General features: G+C 37.8%; 1 protein-coding gene across 1 annotated transcript in view; it reads right to left on the bottom strand.

Moving 5' to 3' along the window:
- The window catches only part of inpp4b (inositol polyphosphate-4-phosphatase type II B), a gene marked incomplete at both ends in the record, with an annotated part of 159,999 nt that overhangs the window by 24,285 nt on the left and 110,738 nt on the right, over nt 1-24,976 (bottom strand). The window contains 3 exons of the mRNA XM_079238146.1: nt 10,846-10,954; nt 14,995-15,099; nt 22,095-22,225. Of these exons, the coding sequence (XP_079094272.1) occupies nt 10,846-10,954; nt 14,995-15,099; nt 22,095-22,225 (345 nt within the window). The remainder of the gene's footprint in view (nt 1-10,845; nt 10,955-14,994; nt 15,100-22,094; nt 22,226-24,976) is intronic.

Below are 24,976 nucleotides of genomic sequence, written 5' to 3'. Positions count from 1 at the left end.
TACAGATACAAGTGATAATAACAAACTGTATATTTTTAATTTAATATCTCTACATTTGAATTTTAGATAAGTTAGCTCAAGAATTCAGAAGTTCAATAAAATATGATTGTATTTTTATAGATATCTTGAGTACAGATGTCATTTGTTTTTGCTAGCAAAATTCTTTTCTTTATATCCTCAAACTTTATTTGATGGACATCATTTGGACATCAGTTTGCCCATTTATAACCATACTGACTAAAATATTTTCCTGCCGCATGCTGCAGCAGAAAAATAAGCTTGAAATGTGTAAAAGATGGAGCTCATCACTGCTTTGGATTAGGGTTAGAAATTAATGGTGAACACACTTTTTCCTGCTCTAATTTATGCTTTCTGCTTTAACCGTGTCAGAAGAAACACCTTCAGGGTGCTCAGTCTGTCACTGTCAAATAGAACTTGTAGTCCAAAGTCAACCCATTTTTGGTTTATGAATAATTAATACCTTTTCATTTCAAGGGAACCACTTGGTGACAGGCAAAAAAAGAAGAAAAAAAAAGAAAGAAAAACACCTTTTGTCAGTTCCTACATTCAGGTCAAATCACTCCAATCAAACTGTCTCCCTGGATGAAGTTTCTGTGACTTTCAATGAGTTTCCTGCTATCAGCCGTAGTGTAGAGCAACACAGTCATCTGTAAGCCTCCCATCTGGTTTAAAGTCAGCTCTGCAAGCCTTAATGTAGGCCAGACCTCTGAGCCAGATCATAACTGACTTTAGAGACAGAAGGAGGCATAAGACACAGAGAGCTGGCATCATGCAGTATTATCTGTAGTTCTGCTGGTATTTTGAAGCAAGGGAGAGGAAGAGCTTCTATGGAAGTCGCTCTACATGGAGTGGGACTACCCAATGTGTCAAAACGGATGAAATTCTGAAGGCCTCCAGAAATCAGCTGTGGTGGATGCTAGCCACTAACTGTGTCTTTGGCTGGCTAATTTTAAAATCTTGGCCTTGTCTTTACAGCTAATGAGCCCCCTGGAGGACTACCACCCACAAGCTCAAAGCAAATCAAAAGAATCACTAAGTGAAAGTGAGACGTAGGGCAAACAGTGTGAAGTACATGGAACGCCACTATTTCTACAAGTTAAATTCCTTTTTAACCATACCTTCATATGGTTTCATTTCCACTACAGCCTTGAATTATCTAGTGCTACAAAGTGCTGTTAAGTTGGTGAAATTCACCCCCTGTGAGTTTATGTTTTTCTAATGATATTACACAGAACTATAGATGAAAAAGCCCTATAGGACTGCAACTATGTTTGTACTCTAACAGCTGCAAAGGTAAATGCTTCTGCAGGATGACAACTGCTTTCGCAACAGATTCAATAAGAGCTCTGTTGACTCATAAGTACAAATCCAATCTCATTAGGGAACCTATGCAGGCAGTAATGAATGCTGAGACCTGCCACCTGATGCTGGAGGACAGAATTGATCCCCTCTGAGGCTGGCTATGGTGAGGAACTTTAATTGCTTCATCAGCTTTGTTCTCAGTCCAAACGGGTCTACAAAGATGGCAAACCATGCAAAGGTAAAACAAGACAAATCTGTGAATGCAAATTTTATGTGTGGCCAAAGGGGATGCACAAGTGGATCTGATTACCATTTCTAGCCTTGGGTAGGTTTATTCATACCCAGTGCACCTCAGGACTGTTGTGTGCCAAGTTATTATTTATATCAAAATAAAACATTTTGGGCTTGCCATTTTAACACCATTTAGGATGCTTGATCATCTGTACTTGCACGTTCCTGTCATCTAGAATAATTACAAGAACTGGGAAATGACTTGGAAAGAAATAGATAAAGTGAGCTACTCCTAACAGTATTTAGGAGATATGCAGGGATTTAGTTTTTTTTTTCTTTACACCTGGTGAGAATGTTAATGTGGTGATTGAAATTCTTGGCATGAATGTGAAGCACTTGTCTAGTCACTATGTTAACTTTCTGATGCATGCCGTTCATGAATATTTATTAGTATGTCAACAGACCTGAGAGACTCATTAGTTTAAATTTCCATGCAAACTGCATATACCTTCTCAGGTGAACTTGTTCATGGTATGCCTCTAAAGGGTCAAACAAATGACCCATCACTTTAGACCAGTGGTCGGCAACTGGTGGCACAAAACTGGCCCACTGACAATAATATCTGGCTGACTAGATGACTGATAAAAACTAATTGTAAGTTATTTATCAATGTGCAGACACAGTGCTGTGCTAAAAGAACAGCATGGCCCCTTTCAGAATTGTCGAGAGATGAACAGCATGTCAGGTGGGTTGGGAGCAGAGGAAGTTAGCTGTGAGAAACATACATCAGGAGTGTCAAGCTCTGGTCCTTGAGGGCCACAATCCTCTATGTCTTCCATACATCCCTTCTCCAACACAGCTGACTCAAATTAATCAGTCATTGTGAAGAACCTCATAGATTGTTGGGTCCATTTAATGTGAGCAAGGTGTATTGGAATAGGGATACATAAAAAACCTGCAGGATAGCAGGTTTGAAGTGGGGACATATTTAACAGTTCAGTTCCTCAGTATGTCAAGCTGTCCAGTGTTCCAGATGAGCTCCAACAGGGCCAAACACATGGAGGCTTGGAAGCCTATAACTTCTCTGTGTGTGAATAGGTAAAACCAGTTTAGGCAAAGTTAAATCTTGTGCTGTTTTAGCTTCTTAAGTACACACTTTGGTGTTTTTATAGCATTATTTTACTCTGTGTTTGGTATAAACAAACCACGACCATCCGTTTCACTATTATGGCCTAGATAAAGGGTCAGCAACATTTACTAATGAAAGAGCCATTTTTACCCACAAAATAAAGAAAGTTTAGGGCCACAAAATCTATTTGACTTAAAAATAACTTACATAAACAAAAAAAAGTTAATTTACTGCTTTTATGTGCCATGACAAAAGAAAACACCAACCATGTTCACCATCACATATTTACTCTATTGCCAAAAGTATTCTCTCACTCTTCCAAATAATTGAATTTGGGTGTTTTGATCACTTCCAAGGCCACAGGTAAATAAAATCAGGCATGTAGACATGAAGCTTGCCTGCACAAATATTTGTGAAAGAATGGTTTGCTTTCAGGAGCTCAGTGAATTCCACTGTGATATCATGATAGGATGCTACCTGTGTGAAATTTCCTTGCTACTAAATACTCCAGTCAGTGGGATTATAACAAACCTGAAGCAATCCCTGCTCAATCACACCGAGTTTATCCATCCTGGTGTGAATGCCTCCTTAGTTCCAGTGAAAGGAACGCTGAATGAATACGAAGAGATTTTGGACGATTCCATGTTTCTAACTTTATGGGAACTGTTGGGAGATGATACCTTCCTGCTCCAACATGAAAGCACACCAAGACACAAAGCAAGGTCCATAAAGACATAGATGAGTGAGTTTGGTGTAGAAGACCTTGACTGGGTCTAGAGTAGAGACTGCGAACCTGGCCTTCTTGTTCAACATCAGTGTCTGACCTCACAAAAGTGCTTCTGGAAGAATGGTCAAAACTTCCCATCAACACTCCTAAACCTTGTGGAAAGTTTTCCCATAAAACTTGAGGCTGTTATGACTCCAAAACGTGGGCCGACATCATATTAAAGCCAATAGATAAAATAAAAAGGGACGTCTCTTAAAGCGGTGCTCTTATGGTATTTTGAGTTTTCTGAGCTTTCTACAGTGTTACAGTGTTGAATCCTCATCAGACATGTGAACAGCACTGTTTTTCATCACCTAAACACATGTTTGAGTTTGACTTCCAGCACTCTCTCCATTTGGTTTCCATGGCGATGAAAAACTCGTCGTTTTAGAGAGTTTTTTCTACTTGGAAATACTTGTGAAGTCCCGGGGGATAAGGTTCGGTGATTGGTTACCTTCTACTGGTTAACAAGGGCATGTACAAATACATCAGGCGGATGGAAAACGTCGGATAAAGTTATTTCCAACGATGGCTGGTTAGTTTACCAAAGAGAGACATCCTGCTGCATTCGTTGCTGTGGGTTGCTGTTTTCCACTTCGTTTTCAGGGTCTGATTCAGGTTCCAACATGTAGGGCTGTATGCTATGTGTTGACATTGTATTTTGTTTTTTTTTATTGAGTTCATATTAGCCTAATCCTTCTGTTTATGAGATGTTACAATGACGGCGAAAGCAATTGCGGTGCACGCTCCCGATGTAGTGAAGTGGCGGGAGGCGGGGCTTAATGCGGAAGAGTCTCAATCCACTCGTTTTGCCCACAGGCTGATCTGACAGCCTACGGAGAGGGTCGGTCTGAAGTAAATAAAGCGATTTGTGACAATAACTCGATGTATCCCAGGCCTTCCGGTCTCAGAAATAAAAATAAATTAGCCTGAAATGCACATAATATTTCCACTTTAAGTTCATATGCATGTAAAAGCAGATGAACAAATACTTTTAGAAAAATAGTGTATCTTCAAAAAAGTGCTGTCTGCTCAATATCATCAACACCACCCAGCTTATCACATATGATTAAACCTGCTGGAGCTGAAATCGGTTTGCTGAGTCAAGATGTTTTTTTAATGGTTCTGTCCATGGATGCCTTCGTGGAGAGAAAGACATGTCTCCCTAATTTCAGTCCAATAATGAATGCTCCTGTATTTTAATGAATATAATATCTCATTTATATTTTCTATTTGTATGAGGTTTCACTCTCTGTCCCAAGTTGCAACAAATCAACAAATCATTAGCTGTTAATTTTTCGGAGCATGTGGGTATTTCAGCTTTGCTGGCAATGAATCTGTCCATGCAGAGTAACGCTTTATTTTCCTCTGGTTCCAGTGAGAAAGGTTTGAAGAACGGCATGTGGCTCAAGAGCTGCAGGTTACAGATCCTTGGCCCAGATTCTTCATGGGAGCCCAGTTTATGTCATCTAGGACATCCAGGTGTATGAAGCTAAAAACATTACTTCATGTTAAATTTAGCTCAACTCAGGGGTTCTTGTCCGCTTCTTTATTAGCAATGGTTATCTTAGTGAGTAAAAAAGAAGCAACTTCAGCTCAACAAGCTTAACATTACCCACACAATAAAAGAGTCCTACAATGGACTTTAACCAACAAAAGTAAAGTGATTAAGCAAGTTTTAAAAAAAATCCCTACTGTCATACTTTGTCTCTGCTCCTTTTAATCATAATTAAAGTTTTACATGCCACTTTTCTTAATATCTTTGTAAAATCCTTGACTTGCTCTTATATATTTTCATTACTTCACTACAAAACCGGAATTTAGATATTGTTTAGTTATAGTTTTAGTGGTCTATTAGTTTCCCGTTTTGAATGATTTGTATAAACCATACACACCTTAAATGTAAGCAAAGAACATATTCAATCTTTACACATGTTATAAAGAGCTAAACTGATCACCAGTCCATGCAACGTATACTAATAAGGTGGATGTGACATCATGTGAGCATAGGTGACGTTTGCAGAGTCATATTTATATACAGCAATATGTTTGTGTTGAGGGAACAAATCTTACCATGTCAGCTTTTAGGTTTTCTCACAATCAATAGTAATTAATAATCATTATTCAAGTTAGCTCAAATTAGTGTTTGAGTGCATACAAGCAATATGGCTTTTTTCTGCTAAGAAAACATGTTAAAGTAGCAACGGGAACTATTTTGTCTAAAATTATTTAAAAAACCAGCTTGGCAAATTAAATCAGATTGGCAGTGCTGCTATAATCCATCTGATTTACATCAAGGATTAGTTATATCAAAACTTGTACAGCTGCAGTCAAAGGCACATAGAATACTTGGACCCATGAACTATGGTGTTATATATTCAACACAACAAACAAAGTCAACCTCTGACAGCGAGACACTAGTGCACTGAAATGCACCCTTATGTTCTGTTTATTTATTTCCCTGTCACATCAAATTCCAGTTATCATGCAAATTTAAGTAATTGATTGATGAGAATCTCCCAACAATAAAAATCTTTTTACCATTCAAAGTGTCATTTCAATTCTTTGCTGTACGTGACAGGCTGTGAAACTTCAGTATTATGTGCCAGATTAAAAACAAACCCAAACAAACAAACAAACAAAAATAAACCTTCCATTCGTACAGAGCAGTGGGGACTGTGGCATCTGGAGGTAATTGTAATGAACAGCTGGACATGAGAGCAGAATCACTATGGCAGCACTGCCTAAGTAGAAGATGTTCATTGCTCAAATCTAGTTTCAGTGCTGGAAAGTTCCGTTTAAAAAGACCAATACAGATAATCCTTTTTGTTCCTGTTTGGCAGCAGTGATATTGGTGTTTACAAAACACAAGATATATATATTATGGCAGACAATACTGTGAATAAAAGTAAATACTTTCCAACTTCTCAGTCATTTTACGTACAGTTTGCATTTTAAAAAGAATGAATGCTAAAATTAATTTTTCACTATAAATGCAGCTTTGTAACAATAGTTCATGCTGTGTATAATTTCACAACTACATATAAATATATGTTTGATCAATCAGAAAAGTGGACTCACTGACAGTGTGCAAAAGATGGATGCAGTGACAGAAATGTCATCCATGGAATAGTGGACTTCCAAAACTCAAGTTCAGCCTAAACTTGTCTCTAGGTCTTTGTGGTGGAAATAACACACACTAGATTAGATTTAGAGCTCAGGCACTACATCTGTCTGTATATTAGAGCAGCCCAAACACCCACAAATCTAAATATTTAAGACTTCCTGCCTTAATACAATTAAAACAGGCTAATTATATAAAAATCTACTCTGCTATAGTTGCTACAATGAAGGAAATGAGCTGTAACGATTCAAATATTTATGTTTATTTGTGTTGTAAACTTTAGCATTTTAACACAGGAGTTGATGGAGAAGTATCTATTCGAGGAACTCCAGTTTCTTCTGGCACTTTCTTCTTGGCTGCAGCTTCAGAGTCTGGACGTTATTCAAGCTTCTCCGCTGAGAGAACTTTTACATTTTCTCAGTGGAACTTTCTGCAGACTTCACATCGCCTCAAAACATCACCATGAGAAGAGGGAAGTTTTCTGAAAGATTTGCTGTCTGACTCCAACACCAATAATGTATGATAATGGATTCATTTTAATCCCACCTCTCACCACCTTGTGTGCGCAGCGTGCCTCCAGTCATTACAATGCTAAAGGTGTGCTGCCACTCCTCCAGCACACCATGCACAGCAGCACGCTTTACACATTTTGCTGCTGCACTAACATTCATTCATGAAATGATCACCATTCATCTTTTTGTAATCTAAGTTTTATAGACAAACAACAATGGAAAAAGGATCAAGGCAAGTGTGGTACATGTCAGCTAAATCTAACTCAGGGAGGGAAACCACACAACTAGCTAATTTACAGAACTAGAAGTGTGTCTGAAGTGAATTTCTACTTGGTTTTCCTAAATGATCAATAGGTAGGGGTTGTATTAGTAATGAGAGGAAGTTAAGCGCGGCGGCTTAATTAAGCGAGCATATCTGGCACATGGCTAATTAATAGTGGTGAGGAAATTAATGAAGAGCTTGTGGATTGCTGGTGACAGGCAGAAGGAGCAAAATGCAGCTATGTCAGCAGAGAGCCCTACAGCAGTTCAGGTGACTGCCAAAACCTCTTTGTCATGTTAGATGGTGCACTCTAATCAGGGTTTGTCTTGCAGGGTTCTGACATGAGGCCACAGTAAAAATATACCGGTTAGCTTCAGATGCATACTGAAGGAAAGGATCTCAAAACCGATCCCTTCAACTGCCAATTCCCATCAGTTTCTATATCCTCCATGAGGGCCAGATCTCATACCAGCTCTCTGAAAAGCAGCCAAAGCTTTCCTCAATGATTCAGACATATACAGACCCTGATCTGCGACCAGTGAAGCCTCAAGGCTGCTGCCAGCATCTTTTTCCTTCATCCACAGAACCCGAAGCAGGTTTACTCCGGAGCGGGCAAAAGACTAACAAGCTGCTGTCCATCAGCATGAAGTCCCAGCCAGTGCCAATGGTCTGTCCCCCACATACACACACGCACACAAATGCACGCACGCACACACACAGCAATCCCAGAAGGAAGTTATTTTGTTGGACAACATGCTGCTAGTCACACTAAATCTGAACATCAGCCCCAAGAGACCCTATTAGGTTTCTGTGATGTAGTTTCAGCGACTCTTTTTTTCCCCCAGAAATGTGTCATTTGGCATTTCTGCTTGACCAGGAGGCCCAGGAAAAATGGCAGTGCTTCCTCCCTCTCCATTACAGAAAAGGCAGGATTCAAAGACACGTGTTGAGAAAAGCTCAAATGCACAGCCTTGGAAAAAGTTAATTACAAGTGACCTTCCAAGAAAGTGTCTAAAAATATGTAAAAAAAAATATTTCTTTCCAACATGAGCAATAAAACACGTGTGATATCAGTCTAGGTAAAGAGGAACCAGCAGGGTTTGGGTTTCATAAAACTTGTCTCTAAAAAAAAATAATAATATGTGGTACATCATTATTCAGATTAGCTCAATGATCCAAAAGAGGGTATTAATGAATGATTAGACCACCTTGGCAAACCCACAGCTGTGTCTACAGGGTTCAATTAAAAGCGGATAAGAACCTGGTGACTTTTAAAACAGACATTTAACTGCAAGTGCATGTACTAATGAAAGATAAATGCTTCTGCCCTGTGCGTACACATGCAGGGTTTTCTCGAGGAATACTGAGTGTAGCTATTGATTAAACTCATTCTTTGACCATCCTAAGAGACAGACCACACTGCACACACTACCTAATGCCAAGTTTGGCCAGTGCAGGTTTTTAATGGCTATGTAAAGAACCCTCGGTCATCTATTCTCGCTTCCAGGGAACAAAGACGAATAGCTCTTTTATTGCCCTCCTGGTAACACCTCTATGCTCAGGTTTTTCTTTTTTTTTCGTCCTCAATCCGTTTCCACCCTTTTCTTTGATGAATCAATATCACACAGAACAGCCAAGTCTCACATCTAGCCGATTGTTCTCTTTTTAATCAGGTGTGATTGCAAAAGGCTGCTTTTGAAAGGTGATGGGCTACACTGGGAGAAGTGTAATGACTGTATGCATAGGAATATTTGCTCTGCTGGAACAGAATCGACTTACAGTGCAGTTAGGAGACATCTACAGTGCTTCATGCTGAGAAACACACAGAAAGCTTCACTGTGTCCTTTTTGGCTAAAGACTTGGTCAGATGTTTGGAACATGCTTCAATTAAACCATGAAATACTGAATGTCCTTCAATTTAAGTAAATTTGCACCATCATTAAAATGGCAAATTGGGAATCCTCGGAGTAGCCAGAGTTAGAGTTTGTTCCTATTTCTGACTGTCAAATGACAAAATTCCAAGTCAAACACGAACTGTACAAGCCTCAGCGTTGGCTGCTGTCAGGTAGCCAGGCGGAAAATTGGAAAATTTAATCTACAGCGAGTCATTAGCTAAGTCAAATATGAAACAAAAAAACTCTGTCTCACTGGAGAGTTCCTTCAGAAGCCTAATCTCGTATCCAAAGTAAATGATTTGACTTCAGTGGAATTTTTAACAAAAAAAAAAAGAAAAAGAAAGAAAAAAAAGCTAACCTTATCATTGTTCATACTAGCAGATAAAAGTGACCATCTTCAGCAAATTCACTTGTGCACTTGAGCATGAAAAAACCCATTCTTTACTTTTTATCATCAGCAGAAGCCCTCCCAACTATTTTCCTATCAGGTTTTTTTTTTCCATTTTATTCAAATTTTATACCCGTACCTCTCCCTTTTCCATCTTGCTTCTCCCCTTCTTTCTTGAGCAGCAAACTCTGTAACTAATTAGATCTGGCATGGTTGGTAATGACTTTGCACTCTATGGGGAGCTAAGGGGGAGGAGATAAAAAAAAATCACCTTGCACTTTTTCTGGCATCACTCATGTGACCACATACTGAATTCAGTGGCATGCAGCTACATCCTTCATCCACACGGCACATATAGCTAAATTTTCAGGATGATGTCGATCACAAATCTGAATAAGTCATGGACACAATAATATACGAAAAAAAAAAAGAAAGAAAAAAATCCAGCCGTGGCCTGATTTTATTCCACTACCTTGTTGTAATGCTTAAAGAAGGGCCAGTTTTGGTCTGTAATTATCTCCAGTTTTCATACTGGTGTAATCAAACCCTTTTTCTCTTTTATAAAACAGGTGAAAAGTTCATTGGTTTTTAGGATTAGGGTTTGCTTCTTGGAAAAAGAATCATGATTGACTGGTTACTGCTTGTAGACTGATATAACACGAAGTTTGGATTGTAGTAACAATGTGATTGTTGCTCATTAATTCAGCTCAGAGAATACTTCTTAAAACATCTGAGTTCAACAGGGAGCTCCAGCTGGCAGCTGGGAAAAAAGCTGCCAGATCTGTGGCTCTTCAGAGAGAAGTGAACATATGACTTAAGAAGGCAGAAAAATGCTTGCCGGAGAAAAGAACAGGTGCAGAGGAACTTCTGACTCAACACACCTTTCCATCATGCCTCTTGCCTCCAGTCAAATTAAGCTGTCAGAGGCAGTGAAGCTCCAGACTAATTTCAACATGGTTTGGATGTAAGTAATGGCGCCAGACCTGGCAAATCAGGGCTAAAGGGCCATGGGCCAGGGACAAATTTATCTGTCACAATTCATTTTGAGGTTAACTTTTTTTTGTCAATAAAAGCCTGTTTCATCAGCATGTGTCCTCTATTACCACCCATGTTTTCTACACACACACACACACACACACACACACACACACACATATATATGTATATGTATAAATGTCTTTTATATATGTCATGGTGAAAGTGTATATTTTATACCTTTTCTTCTCTGCTTCATATCTGCTCAGGAGACGCTGCAGACCGCCGCACTTGAAGCCGTGGAAGTGTGCTGCTGGAGCTCCGACAGTGATAATGTCATAAAATGCATCTGTGGAGAGACAAAGAGAGAGAGAGAGGGAGATAGAGACAGCGTGAAACAAATATATAAAAAATGTTAGTTATTTGGTTTGTAACATTCAAAGCACCACAATAGGAGAGACTGGAGGAACTTGAGGTGGGAAAACTATGATTCAAGAAAACGAAACAACAAGAGGAACAATAAAGAGGTTTTCATTTGCAATGGATTGTGTTTCAAGCCAAAATTGCGTAGAAAGTTTGGACAGAAATTTCTCCAATGTGAGTTATACTGACAGTTAATCACACAGGACCCCTGGTTTTATATGCTGCTTCATCAGGGCTTTAGTTATAACAAAATTGGGAAACAGTTTTAATGCCACACTAAAGGAAGAAAAATATCATAATGAAGAGTCATGAAATGATTCTAGCTCTGGAGCAGGAATGGTTGTATTGCACTTCTCTCCTTCTTTTTGGTCTGAAGCTGGGCTGCTAGTCAGTCTCACAACGGCAGTGGCCCTTTGAATTTGATTTAGGTGTGTTGGGGCAAGGAGACACCAAAAACTTGCAAGACTCTGGCCGTTGTGGGACTGAATTGAGCAGCCCTGGTCTTAAGGAATGGCTTTAAAAGTAAATAAACCCATGACAGACAGCAGTGCAGACTTAGGTGCTTAGAGCAGGCCATGTTTTAATAAGCAATGGATAAAGCTGACAACGGAATGAAAAAGAGGCAGGGAAGGTTGTGCGTGTGTTTGTGTGTGTGTGTGTGTGTGTGTGTGTGTGTGGGGGGGGGGGGGGGGGGGGGGGTGGTGGTGGTATGGGGGTTGCCAGGTCGGTAACCCCTGAGAAAACAGAAATCTCCAGCTCTGAATGGAATAAACAAATGAAATATGACTGCTAATAGATTTTAATGACTCAGCAGTTTCATGTCTTGTCACAGTGAAGTAAAGGACAACACCACAACAAAATGATAGTGGGTTGAAGTTGGAACTTTACTTTTACAGCACTGAGTGTGTCTTCCTTTAATTATATGTGTCTGGTGTGAAGGCTGCTAAACCGCCACACGTCTGGCCCCTGGAGTTTTCAGGTACCAGGTTCCCTTAATTGGTCCTCCGACAGAAGAAGCACACCAAAAAACAATGGTGGACTTCAGAACATCAAGCACAACAACCAATTCGAGCTTGATTTATCAACACCCACTTTTTCTCTATAAATCAACAGCAGAATAAGACATAGAAGAACTGAAAAGTTTCCTTGAAAAGAAAATTCAGTGGTCAAACAATGTTTGTAATCACACTCCAATTTAATCCAAGTTATTACCTTTTTATGAATAACTGGGTTTTGGCTGCCTTTTTAAAAATTTCTATTCAGAAAATGTGAATAAGAAAAGATGAATGTAAACTAAAAGACGAAAAAAGTTTATGTGCTGGCTTGAGGTGGCAAAACTGACAGAGCAGAAAAACATCCAGCTGAACAATGGTTTGAATTCAGCAGTGCCAAGCTGAGCCGCTTTAGGCTGGAAATACTTTACAGCTGTTGTTCTGGAGACAAAGGAAAGGCAATCACAGCAAAGCAAATGATTTCTGTTCTGGGCTTCAAATATTGTTTTCCTCAGATTTCCTTTCCTCAGTGGATGATCAATAGGCAAAATGAAAATGAATGGTTTTGCATTGCTGAGTAGATTGCACAGCCACACTAAAAGAAATGCATCTTTTCAGAAAATCAAATGGAACAATAGAGCAATTGATATCTGTTGCAAACTGAAACTCAGCTGCATCGAGGACCAGTTTCCAGAGTTTAATGTGCCAAAACTGATTTCAATCATTTCTGAATAATATGTTTTCCTTTTTAAAAAAAGCAAAACTTAGGGAAAGTATAAAAATTCAGTCAGGTTGTCATGGTGAGTTAAAACATCTACTTTTTTTTCCTGTTTGCCAAAATGTAGTTTATGTTTACAGCAACGTTGGTTCATCTATCTGTCTGTGTATTAGCAAAACGACTCAAAAAGTTATTAAAATTTCATTGAAGAAATGGAATAAGGAACAAATGATTAGATTGTGGTGGTGGTTAATTCAGCCAATATCATCTACCTATCCATCTATACATATATGTGTGTGTTTGTGTGTGTGTGATTAATTTGTGGCCCAATGCAAATGATGGTTGATGAAAATGTGACAAAATGTCACTGAAACAGGTTGAAAAATTACATGAGAGAATATGAAATGCTACAAGACTCTGACTCACAGCCAGAATCCTGCAACGTGCACGGTACTCGCAAATATAAATGGTGGTCTGCAGGAAAGCTGCTCAATGGGTTAAAAGAAACAGGAAATAGACTGTAAATAACCGAAATGTCATTAGTGAGGACAGATTACAGGTGAGAAAAGTCGTTTTCTTTAAATGTAGCTGTCAAATAACTGTGTTGTATTTTGGATATTTAAATAAAATATCAGGAACCATGATTTCCTTTATTGTAGCTGAATTTCTGATTCGGGAATGAAAAACACATTTTAAACCAGGAACATTGGATGTTTTGCTTTTGCAAAGCAATCTGGTTCAAAAATGTTTTAGAGATTATGTGACTCTAAAATATTATTCAAGTTTTATTAAATATATTTAGTTCAGCTGACAATAAACACCTGCTGAGATCAGTACTGTAATATGTGTGTGTCACAGTTTGTGTCTTGGGTTAAATATCGGTGGGTGGAGTCTAGACTCTGCTGGGAGAATAACGCGGGTGATGGGTTGTATGGTAATAAACACTATGGGTGTGCACGGCCTGGGTTTGGGTCGCGCATAACTTTGCTTGAAGCTGGAGATTTAATTCATTCAGACTTCCAACAACATGAATAAGATGTACCAGTTTATTATTATTATTATTATTATTATTATTATTATTATTATTATTATTATTATTATTATTATTAATAATAATAATAATAATAATAATTATTATTATTATTATTATTATTATTATTTATAATCTGTATTAGTTTAGAGCAAATACATCTTTTTATTTAGCTGTATGTCCTGCTGGTGGTAATCAAGCAAGTGCTCATCTTTCATCCTAAAGGTTTCACCCTCAAAACTATTAAATTAAAACTATTAAACCATGACCGAGAAATGCATCCTCTTCCATCCCATTCTCTCTCTCTCTCTCTCTCTCTCTCTTTCTCTGTCTTTGCCCCACAGATTCTTCTTGAAGTATTTGGCCAATTGGCAAAAACTAATTGCTGCATTACTGCCACTTAATGGTCTGGAGTTTGGACCATAATGTTTCCAAGAACCAAAGATGTGAAAACGTCAGCTCCTCTGACGTGATGTTCTGATAACGATTTGCCCGTCATGCTTCCAGGCTGCCCCAGCTTGAGAACCACTGTGGTAAGGGGTTAACTGCGTACACAAAAATCACACATCAGCTCAAACACCACTGTCTGAAAGTAAATTAGGAGTGAAAAGTCCCCCTAAAGGGTAGTTATCTGTCACATCAATCAATCAACACATTTTTCCACTGGTAATGTATTGTTTACTAATTTTTCGAGGTGTATGATGACTTGATTTGACTTATTTTATCCGACACCCCTGAGGTCCTCAGTGAAAGAGTGACAGTTAATCCCAGTGTTTGTCTGTCTTCATCTCTCCATCAATCATTCAGTATTTAGTTGAAATGGAGCCCACTCTCAGATAGCAGGGCAGCAGTTTCCTGCCTTAATACACAAAGACAGTTCCATAGCAATAACAGCTTGCTAGAGAGCAGTGGTGGAGGAGACAGCACAATCATTTATACCAGAAAAACGCAAAGGGCTTAATTAGCATTTTGTCTTCTTTTAATGGGCTGAGCTAATTCTCACCTTTTAACCTGGGTGACGGCCTAGAAACAGGCTGTCTGAGCCTCTGAGTGTCCCTGACAGATGGAGAAGTCGAGCCCAGTGAAACAAAAGGAGAGGACAACCGTAGTGGCTTACAAAATACAAACACAGGTGTGTACAGCTCACCTCTGCCAAATTAAGTTGCCCTTGTGCGTACGTCAAAGACATTCTGAAATCAGAATATGCAATCATGCTATAACAATACCTGTTTTTTTGGGGCAGGTCACCCTCATCCTCTGAGTATGCAAGTTTATTGGGATGAACTCCAGAGACTTCTGAGCTTTGCAGCAGCTTGGCTTGAAAGAACAACCTGAAGAAAGAAAGAAAGACAGAAACGTATGTTGCACTGTCACAAAAAACAGCTTTGTTGCTTGCAGACATATCAGTATTTCTTTGTCATAGTGACATTTTTAACATGTCTGCTTTAGATGCTGCTTTCCTACAGTACTTACATAGAAACAAAAAGACACTGAAAAGCCAATGGCAGGAGATAAAGTGGATTTCTGATCCAATGTTTTTCGTTTACAAATGAAATGTCAGTGCTTCAATGCAAAACTGTGTGATGAAAAGCAACACACTACAGATGTAAATGTAATTCATTTAAAAGTTTAATAAGCAGCTGCTGTGCAGACACAATTAGACCTTTACAGGTGTGGGCACAGTTACAACTTTTCTGCTGGGCTTATAGTAAGTTGCAGTAAGTGTGATGATTTATACATAGACCATACTGAACATTGACTCTGTCAATCAAAGTTCGACAAGGTAAAAATCTTTGCATTCAAGTATTAATATCCTTTGCAGGACTCTGCAGCATCTACTCTTAAAACTGGTTGAAATTTTTAGTTACAATTTTTCTGCAAAAAATCTGACACTTTCTGACAGTGGGTGGAGTTTTACTTACAGAGTCAATCAACTTCATTCAAACAGATTGTAAAAGATTAAGATTTCAAGAACAAGCAAACAGCAGCAGGAGATTTAATAAAATGAAATAAAAGAATGCCAGAGGTACAGTGCAATGTTGTTTGGTCATGTGATGTGAAAACAAAGGTATACAGGAAAGGCACAGACAGAAACAAACATATGTGGCGAAGTGTCATAACCTAACTTTAAAACTTTTCATTACAATCTCAGTTATTACTAAATATACTTTATAAGATGATTTGGTGTAAATTTGATAACCTCCTATGTGACAAATAGTTTGAATTAATTTTAACACATAAAAGAGTAAATATGACGAGTTATATGCTTTCTTTTTTATATTTAACTAATCAGTTTTAAAAAGTGAGGTTAACACTGCATACAGTGTTAGAGATATTTCTGAACAATCTGATATGTAATCTATAAGCTTTAGCTTCATTGCAGTTGCTGATTAAACTACAGTGTCGTGATCACAACATTTACCTGAAGGATGGTTTTGGTCGTGCTGTAATGACCCCTCCTACAGTTTGCTTGTTGGTAAAAGATTAAACTTTTGTTGACAACAGTCTTTAATCATCTGTCTGCCCACAAAGAATGTGGCTCATCATTACACTCACACACCTCACACTTTTCTTTTACTTTGTGTTTTGTGGATGAAAGAAACACATCATCACAATCCTTTGAAACGATGGAAGTAATCTTTAGTCTATTTATGTATTTTTCTTCAAACTGAACTAAGCTTACTGAAGAGTTTTTGTATATAAATTAGGTGTTGTACTGGTATCCATCAATCAGATCCATGTTATTAACATAGATCTCTGTACTACTCGGTTTTCCTGCCCCGTCGTGCCTTGGGGCTCCAGTCCGGGGGCCTCCTCTGCTCTGGGCTTGATGGGGCGACAGCTCTCTGCCTTGGCTGACCTGGGCTCTGTGCTTAATAGGCTTTTTTTTATATTTATTATTATTTTAAGCTCTGAAAATATCATTTCATTAAGACACAAACAAATTTATAAAACTAAAAATTGATGCCACTTCTTACTACTGGATGGACATACTGCTAATTAACCCTATAAAGCCAAAAGCATAACAGTCTCTCAGACATTTGGCATCACTTTATGGTAGAAACTTTACACCAAGTTCTGTTGTACACCATATAATACTGGTCTCATGCCCTCTGGTGGACACCAGAAAGCAGAACATTACACTACAATAATTTTGACCTTTCGATAAATTAGGAAAATATCCACAAATAAATAACAAAATCTGAAATACAGACTTCAGATTAAAATAAATATGACTTTTTTTTTGCCAAGTGGTTTTAAGATTGGGTTTTAAAGAGTTAACAAAAGAATTTACCCTCTTGTATGCACTTTTTTTTTTTTTTTTTAACTTATACTAACAGCTGAGATGTGAAGAAACATGATCAGGGATCACATAAAGGAAAGAGTGTGATCATTAGCTGAACAACACGATGGGAAGTATGAAGGTGTGCCATCAAGGAAGGTGTGAAGGTTACAGAGTTCTCCAAGCCAAGGCAAAAAGCAGATGATCAACCTCTGTAAAGACCAGAGGTTGATCATCTACTAAAACCTAGTTTTATGTCAGTACATTTTAAAAGAGGAAGGAGGGGAGGCTGGATGGAGCAGCTAAATGCAGCACTTTGACCATTTAAACATGAGCTAAAGACCAACATATATTCTGTCAGTGGCAGAGCACTTTACCAAAACCTTTTTTTGACTTCTTGGTTGGATTTATACAAAAACAGTGCTTGGTAGAAGGAGGAAAAGCTCAAATAAACAGAGTTCACAATATGACTGTCATCTGCATCGTGCCATTTAAAAGGTTGACATATTTACATGTAAACACAACATGTTGTGATGAATATTCCTGGTTGGCTTCAGGCTGTTACATCACTTGTTGAGACATATTTCCAATTTCACATTTCACTGCTGTATTAAAGTGGTTTTCCATGCATTTGAACAGCAAAAATGAAAGACACAGGGTGTGTGCTGCAACAAGATGCTTTTGGACAGTGTATGGGAAACAGATACATACATATATGTAAAAAGTGGCAATGAATTTGCGTAAGTTAGAAATTACTCTCCATAATATTTTGTTAATCCCAGACAATAACAAAGCTTTTGTATGTAGACTAAATATCACCTGATTTTACTACACATTTTCATGGACCATTTTGATGCCTTAGATGTCCTCTTAACCAAGAAAAAAAATGCACAGTGAAACTTATTCCTTTGGAAGTCTGCATCTATATTCTGCTTTTAGGTCCACGTACACAAGTTGTTGATAAAATGTAGAAAATAAATAAAAAGGACCAGGAACAGCGTTAAAGTGAGAATCAGTTCTGTTAAGGATCTTAAAGGTTTCATCGTTATGTTCTTTTAAAACCACAGCAGTTTTTTTTTATTTTTATTTTTTAAAAACTGATCCACAGTTGCCCTGCGATGGACTGGCGAGCTGTCCAGGGTGTACCCTGCCTGTCGCCCAAAGCCAGCTGGGATAGGCTCCAGCTTCCCCGCGACCCTGAATTGGAATAAGCGGTTCAGAAAATGAATGAATGAATGAATGAATGAATGAATGATCCACAGTTGTAACGTGTAGTAGTTATGGAGCCGGATTACAGGCCTGCTGTGGGCACAGAATTGGTTGGACAAGTGAGTCATGTCTGACAGCAGCACTTGTTTCTTCTAATATTTTTATCATTATTTTAAACCTGCAATATATAAACTGCTCAAAACAATCAACTTTTGGCTATTAGCTGTATTTATTCCCTTTGTGAAGTGCTTAAGCACCAACACTGGACGAGTGACAGTTTTTAGAGAGATGACACTATTGCAAAGCACCGTAATGAGATTATGTCTGTATTTCATTTGTAGCTGGTAAACAGTGAGAGAAGGGATCATTAATTTCCTAACAGGATAGAGAATAGTTATTATGATGGCCGAGTTTATTAAGGTCAGTGAACAGAAGGGATTCAGGAAGGTAGTCAGGCTTTTTGACCTTCGCTTCGTCCATCTGACAAACAATTAAGAAAAAAAGAGGAAAAGAAAAACACCAAAAATTTGCCAATGAAACATTCCGACCTGTGATTTGTCTTTGCACATAACAATCCCCTGACTCAGTTCTGACCTTCAATTACATATGCAGAAGAGTTCATCTGTTTAATTTAAATGCACCAATAATCCTATTTAAGGATAGCAATCCTAAGAGCCTGAAGCAAACCCACAAAACCAATTATATTAATTAAAAATGGGCAAGATATTAAGATATTATATTTCCTGTCAGAGCATTTTACATTTCTCTCCCTATCTTGCCAAAATGCAGGGATTGCCATTAAAAAATGAACAAAATTTGTGTTTGTAGCTTAAACTTTGTCAAGATAAATGTATCAGTTAAATATGAACATTTTAATTAAAAGTTATTAATTTGTGTGTGGATTACCGTAGGACAAATAATATGACAGTGAGGCCAACTGACTTTCTTATTCAGCTTCATTTTTTCTGAATGATGCCCAGTCGTCACAATTGTCACCATTTGTTTATTCAGGTAATTACATTTTCACTCTTGCGTCTTTGCCCATCTACTCAAAGTCCATCATAATTTGTCTTTTTTGTCCCAATTTGCAGCCTTTTAAAGATTATATTAGTAATTATAAATGAATCTACAGCTGCTTGCCCACCCAGTTTGTTTAGCAACGTCCGTCACCCAGTGATTTTAATGCCAGACTGGATTAAAGAATGAAGACAGGCGGGGGGTCTTGCAAACATTGCTCTATCTGGGCCACGCGAGGGACTTGTCAGGAGCCATAATGACCAACACCACATTATCTATTCCCCTTGCCCTCATTACCCATCTCCTCAGAGCTCAGGCATGCAGCACAGAGGCTTAGCCATCTTTATTTCTTATCAGCTGGCCAACGCAAAAGCAACAGACACAAATATCTCATGAAAGGGAAAAGAGAATCAGTGTAAAATTAATCACCAGCCATAATGTTCTTAAGTCCAAAGCAAGGTAAAATATGCAGATAGCAGAGATGGAAAGCAGAAACTGCACAGTGACCATTCATAATACAATCTTAATTTGCAATAATTTAATTGGTTTAATAGAGCAAAGAAGAGGTTGATGTTAATCAAGCATTGACATTGTTTGACGGTGTGTTTAGGGGCTTGAGAACATATAAAGTTTCTAAAACATACAACATTATTATTACCGTTGTATTCCCAAATGAATTTTAAACACCTCATCATTACTGTTTTTCTGAGGTAAAATCACATGTTCAGGTTTTCCTTGTGAATGCTGGACAAATGAGAACAGCCCTATTATTCTGTCAACAATTTGCACATAACTGGGTTGATTTACTTAATTATGTAAAGCATTAAAAGTATGCAGCAGATATTTGCATACTGCATATTTGAGAATGTGATGCGAGAATCTTTTCTGTCTTTTACTAGTTGGCATTGTGGTATTGATTTGTGTCAATTTTTAAGAGCCCTGCTCATATTTATTTAAACAAAACAGAGGAGCACAAGAGGGTGCACACACCTTTCAATTGCTCATGATAAAAATTGTGTTAATATGAAAACTCTAACAGCAATTATCACCTCAATCCATCCTTCAGCCAAAGTCATCTGTTTTATGGACTCCTTTTGGTTTTAGTGGAGGAAGATTTTAAATGATGATTATTCGATAAAGACTGAACACAGAGACCAGACAGGTTAGACCAGATTCAAGTCTCCCTTCTGCAGTTTCCACTGCTACAGTAAAAACTTTTATCTTAAAAGAGGAATCTTAATGCTACTTCTGTAAAAGTTGACTCAGAAGTCTTTTGTTTAAGTACTTTGACATCACATCATTTTAAGAGTTCAAAGGCCTTGAGCTTCTCATCATTTTATTGTTTGCTTTCAAGCAGCCAGACATTCTTTGAATTTCTTTTTAAAAATAATCTCAAACAATACAATAGTTCTCCAGGCTCTATGAAGATCTTTCAAAGTTTTTTTTTTTTTTTTGAGTTACCTAACATTGTGACCTATGAATCAAAACACTAGAACACATAGAAAGGTATCTAAATCATAGGTTGTGTACATAGAGCAGCTTGGCCTGAAATAATAGTTTTATATTTTATCTTTACCAAAAGCAGCCCACCACAAAAACACACTGTTTGGAATTATTCTTTATTCTTTACTGGTGACTACAAAAACACGCCAAAGATAACAGACATATAATATCTGTTTTCACACTGAGAGGTCAATTTGCAAAGAAAATTTGCCAAAAATTTTAAATATTTTTTAAGTGTGTCTTTTAAAAATCTGAGGACACTGGAAAAGTAGGAGGTAAAGGATGTGGCAGACCGAAAAAACAAAAGAAAAGTCACTGCAAATCAACAGCATTTCAAAATAATGTGTTTTGTACAAATAATTTCAGCAAAGATATAACAGAACCTGAGAGACAGCTGGGTCCAAACCTATTTCTCTTTTTACTAACCCCCTTGCTTTTCCTTAAACCTTGTCCTTTAAAATAAAGTGGTAAGGGGTCAAGAGTGAAAACCTTCCCCCAGGAAATGAGATAGTCCTGTTTTTTATTCTATTCTAATTTAATGTCATTTGGCATTAGCTTCCATGTGATAAGTGATCAATTAACTATAGAAACGAATCTAACATGTCTTCTGGGTGGGAGGAGGTCGGCGTACCCAGAGAAAACCCATGCATACACAGGGATTACATGCAAACTCCACACTGAAATGCCACTGCTCAGACCACAGCCAAGGCACAAACCAGCTACCTTCCTGCTGTGGTTAGCTGCAGTGCTAACCAGTACGCCACCATGCTGCCTGTAACTTTAACAATATACACTATCAGAAGTCATTGCTATGTGAAATGAGGTGACAAGCATCAATGACAAGTAAGTGAAACATCATCAGAAATGATCTCTGAATAAAGGCCCATTGTGCTCCACACTAAAGATGCATAGGGAGCCTTCAGTCTGCCACCGGTGGGTGGAGGCAAAGGAGAGAAAAGTAACAAGTCTTCCAGTCTATTAGAACCTGGACTTTAACATGATTGTGGCGGTGTGAGATCATACAGATACAAAACTATACAAAAGACAGCCAACATCCAAAAAGGAGCTTTGAAAAGTCCTGCAAGAAGCAACTGGAACTTTACCATAACCAAAAGATTTATATAGGAAACTGGAAGTAACACAAGACTTTAGTATACAGTACTGTATCCAAGCAAACATACTGTACAAAGACACAGCAAACATCCTGGATTTTACATCACATGTCCTCTTATGATTTTGAGTAAAATATTTTTGTGTGCACGAATGCATTTAAACCAGATGAAAATTTAATGAGTGCATAGCTTGGCTTCATACCTGTGATTTTGTCAAGTTCAGCCAAAGTCTCCTGGTAGCTGCTGATGATCCCTCCATACCGTGTCGTCACCTCCTTCCTTAGGTTGTCCCAGTGAGGAGAGAGCTCCCCTAACGCCCTCAGATCCTGCACCCTATACAGATAAACACAAATCTGTGATGAATAAACAGATAATCATAAAAGGTTCCATAATCATTTGGATGGTAATGTGACATAGGAGCCAGTTTAAAAGGTACTGTTTAGAAATTACTAACATCTACTGGTAAAGCACAACAACTGCAATACTTTAGATTTTTTCTGCTGTTTTGTACATAAAATGTGCAATATAGAAAAGAATTAAATAAAAAAAATGCTCATAGAAATCACTTTAAATGCCAAACAAAGTTGTGAACGGATGGTTGTCAGTGGCTACAGTTTTTCCAGATATAAACGTTTCATCTGCGAACGGACCCAGTGGCCTAAAGCGCAGTAATGACTGCACAATAGGTTACTATGTTAAATTTATTGACATGGGTTCTCACTTCACACACAAAACTGTTTGTCCATTCAGAGATACCGTAAAAATGGTGTTGTATTTACACTGCTATTGTCAAGTATGTAGACGTACTACAAGTAGATATAAATGGTTTATTCTAAAAGAATAAAATCACAACAGTTATTTTAGCAAAGTGATTAGATGCCAATAAAAACACAGTTTTAATAATCTATTATTTTCCGTCATTTAGATTTGATTTTCTTACATACAGCACCTTTAGGTAAAGTAAGTACTGGGTAATATGGTAATTCTACAGTATTGTATTGACAAATTCCAGCTCTAGGCTTAAGTGTTTTGTGTTTGGGTAAACAAAATGATAAGCAGTCCTGGTAAAAACACATATCCAGGCTTGTTTATAATGAATCACTCACATGTGCACACGTCTATCTCAAATCATGCTGTGCTCAGCCAGATAAAAATGTTCTTTGATTAAATTCCTCCCAGTTTAAACCTTAAAACCCATAAATTATGACTATTAAAGGCTTGTTTTAAAACATCACAAGGTAAAGTTTTCTTGCTTTGCTGAAGCAGGATGTAAAACTACTGTACATATTATATATGGAACCATTTCTATTTGTTTTGTCTTTTTCAAACTCTAAACAAGCATGCGACTTAAAACGAGCTTTAGTTAAGGTCCAGATGTGCCCCATGCTGCTCATTCTGCCAGCACACTCTGCAGGTGGTTATAAGGAAGTTTGACAACTTCCGAACAAACCGAGTGTATCAAGATTACTGTGATGATGGGAGTTAATAAGCAGCATTATATGGCATAGACTGTAGGTTGTTTGAAAGAGGCATTTTCACTTTTGTCAAGAATATCATTCTTATTACTGTACATAGTCTAAATGAGTTATATCTTATTGTGAACAGCTAAAAAATACCTCATATCTGTTTAAAAAAGAAGAAAAGATACATAGAAATGCTTTGAAAAAGGAAACCAACACAAAATAAAACAAACAAACAAAAATCTCTTCTTTGATAACAGGAGACTGAGACATGAAGGTGGAAGGATGTGTATTTCTCAAGTAGTGAGATCTGAGCCAAGTTATACTGCAGATCTCAATGGTATCAATCAAATACACAGTTCTAAGTGTATCCAGTTATATCAATAAGAAGCCAACAGTAATGTAAAAGAGGCACTCTAAACAATCAAGCAGGCAATATCCTCAGGTTGTTTGATTTGAATAGTATATTATGTGGCGCTAGAGAATGGTCGCAGCCAAGAGGCAGAATACACAATCTATATCCTCAAACTTCACCTCTCAGACAATTCTACCGGTGGGTCAAACCATCCACGGCTGCCTTGAGAGACCCGTAACAGTAAATCTGGAGAAGATGTACGTTTCGATAAGGCAGCAGGTAAACACATCTGCTTCCTACATTGCAGTGATAAAGCAAAAGGATGGTGTACAGCACAGGTGTGATAGAAAATAGTAATAAGCTGATGATCTACCGGTACTTGTATTTTAAATAACATTGCATTGATTTTGGTGGGACTTGTGGGTGTGTATGATGTAGTGCTTGTTGATGATATTATACCTAAAAGGAGCGTTATACTTTGTCTTTCTTTTTTCTTTTTGGAAGAATTAAATTTTTTCCAAGTGCTGTGATTGTAAAACAGATTGCCTCACATTTAACTCTAAAATACTTTAATATATAAAGGAGTTCATAGTGCTTAATGGCTGCAAGATACCAAGGTCATGTGGCTTGAAAAGAAGCCCGCATCAACCGCTTTGGTCCAGTCTGTTCAGCAACATTGTTCGAGAAATCTTGTGGTCTTGAAAGCTTTTCCACTTCTCACTGCAGAATGATGGAATTGGCTGATGGAAAATTGTTTGGAAATTGTCTTATACCCCTTCCCAGATTGCTGTGCAGCAACATATCATTGCTGATACTGTTCTTATATAGCATTGTATTGACACAGCTGAATGTTCTCCATACCACAACCCGCTGCTGAAGCTGCTGCGTGTACAGGTGCTCAGCTGATTATCACATAAGCAAGAGCATTTGATTAGCAGAGCCTGACTGCTAATTACCCTCTGAATTACTGTAGAAGCATCTAGGTGGACTTTGTATTTCCACACTGCTTTTGCATTTTTAAAAAAAAAATTTTTTTTTTAAATAAATCATTAATCTAATGATTTTTTAAAATTAAGTCCTGATATTTAAAACTAGAGAAATAAGAGAGGAGAGTTTTACTTTTTACCATGACCTTAGATGAAAGATTGTATTGGGTCTAATTTTATTAACATTGCTCATAATTTTAATATAATAATCAGTGTTCAGCCTGCACTGTTGTTTTTACAATGGACTCGAACAATAGACTCGGTCAGCATAAGGATTTTTCCC

The sequence above is a fragment of the Telmatherina bonti genome, assembly GCF_933228915.1.
Source record: "Telmatherina bonti genome assembly, chromosome: 3".
Taxonomy (NCBI): domain Eukaryota; kingdom Metazoa; phylum Chordata; class Actinopteri; order Atheriniformes; family Telmatherinidae; genus Telmatherina; species Telmatherina bonti.
Note: the sequence above shows the minus strand (reverse complement) of the source record. Positions and strands in the feature narration are given on the sequence as shown.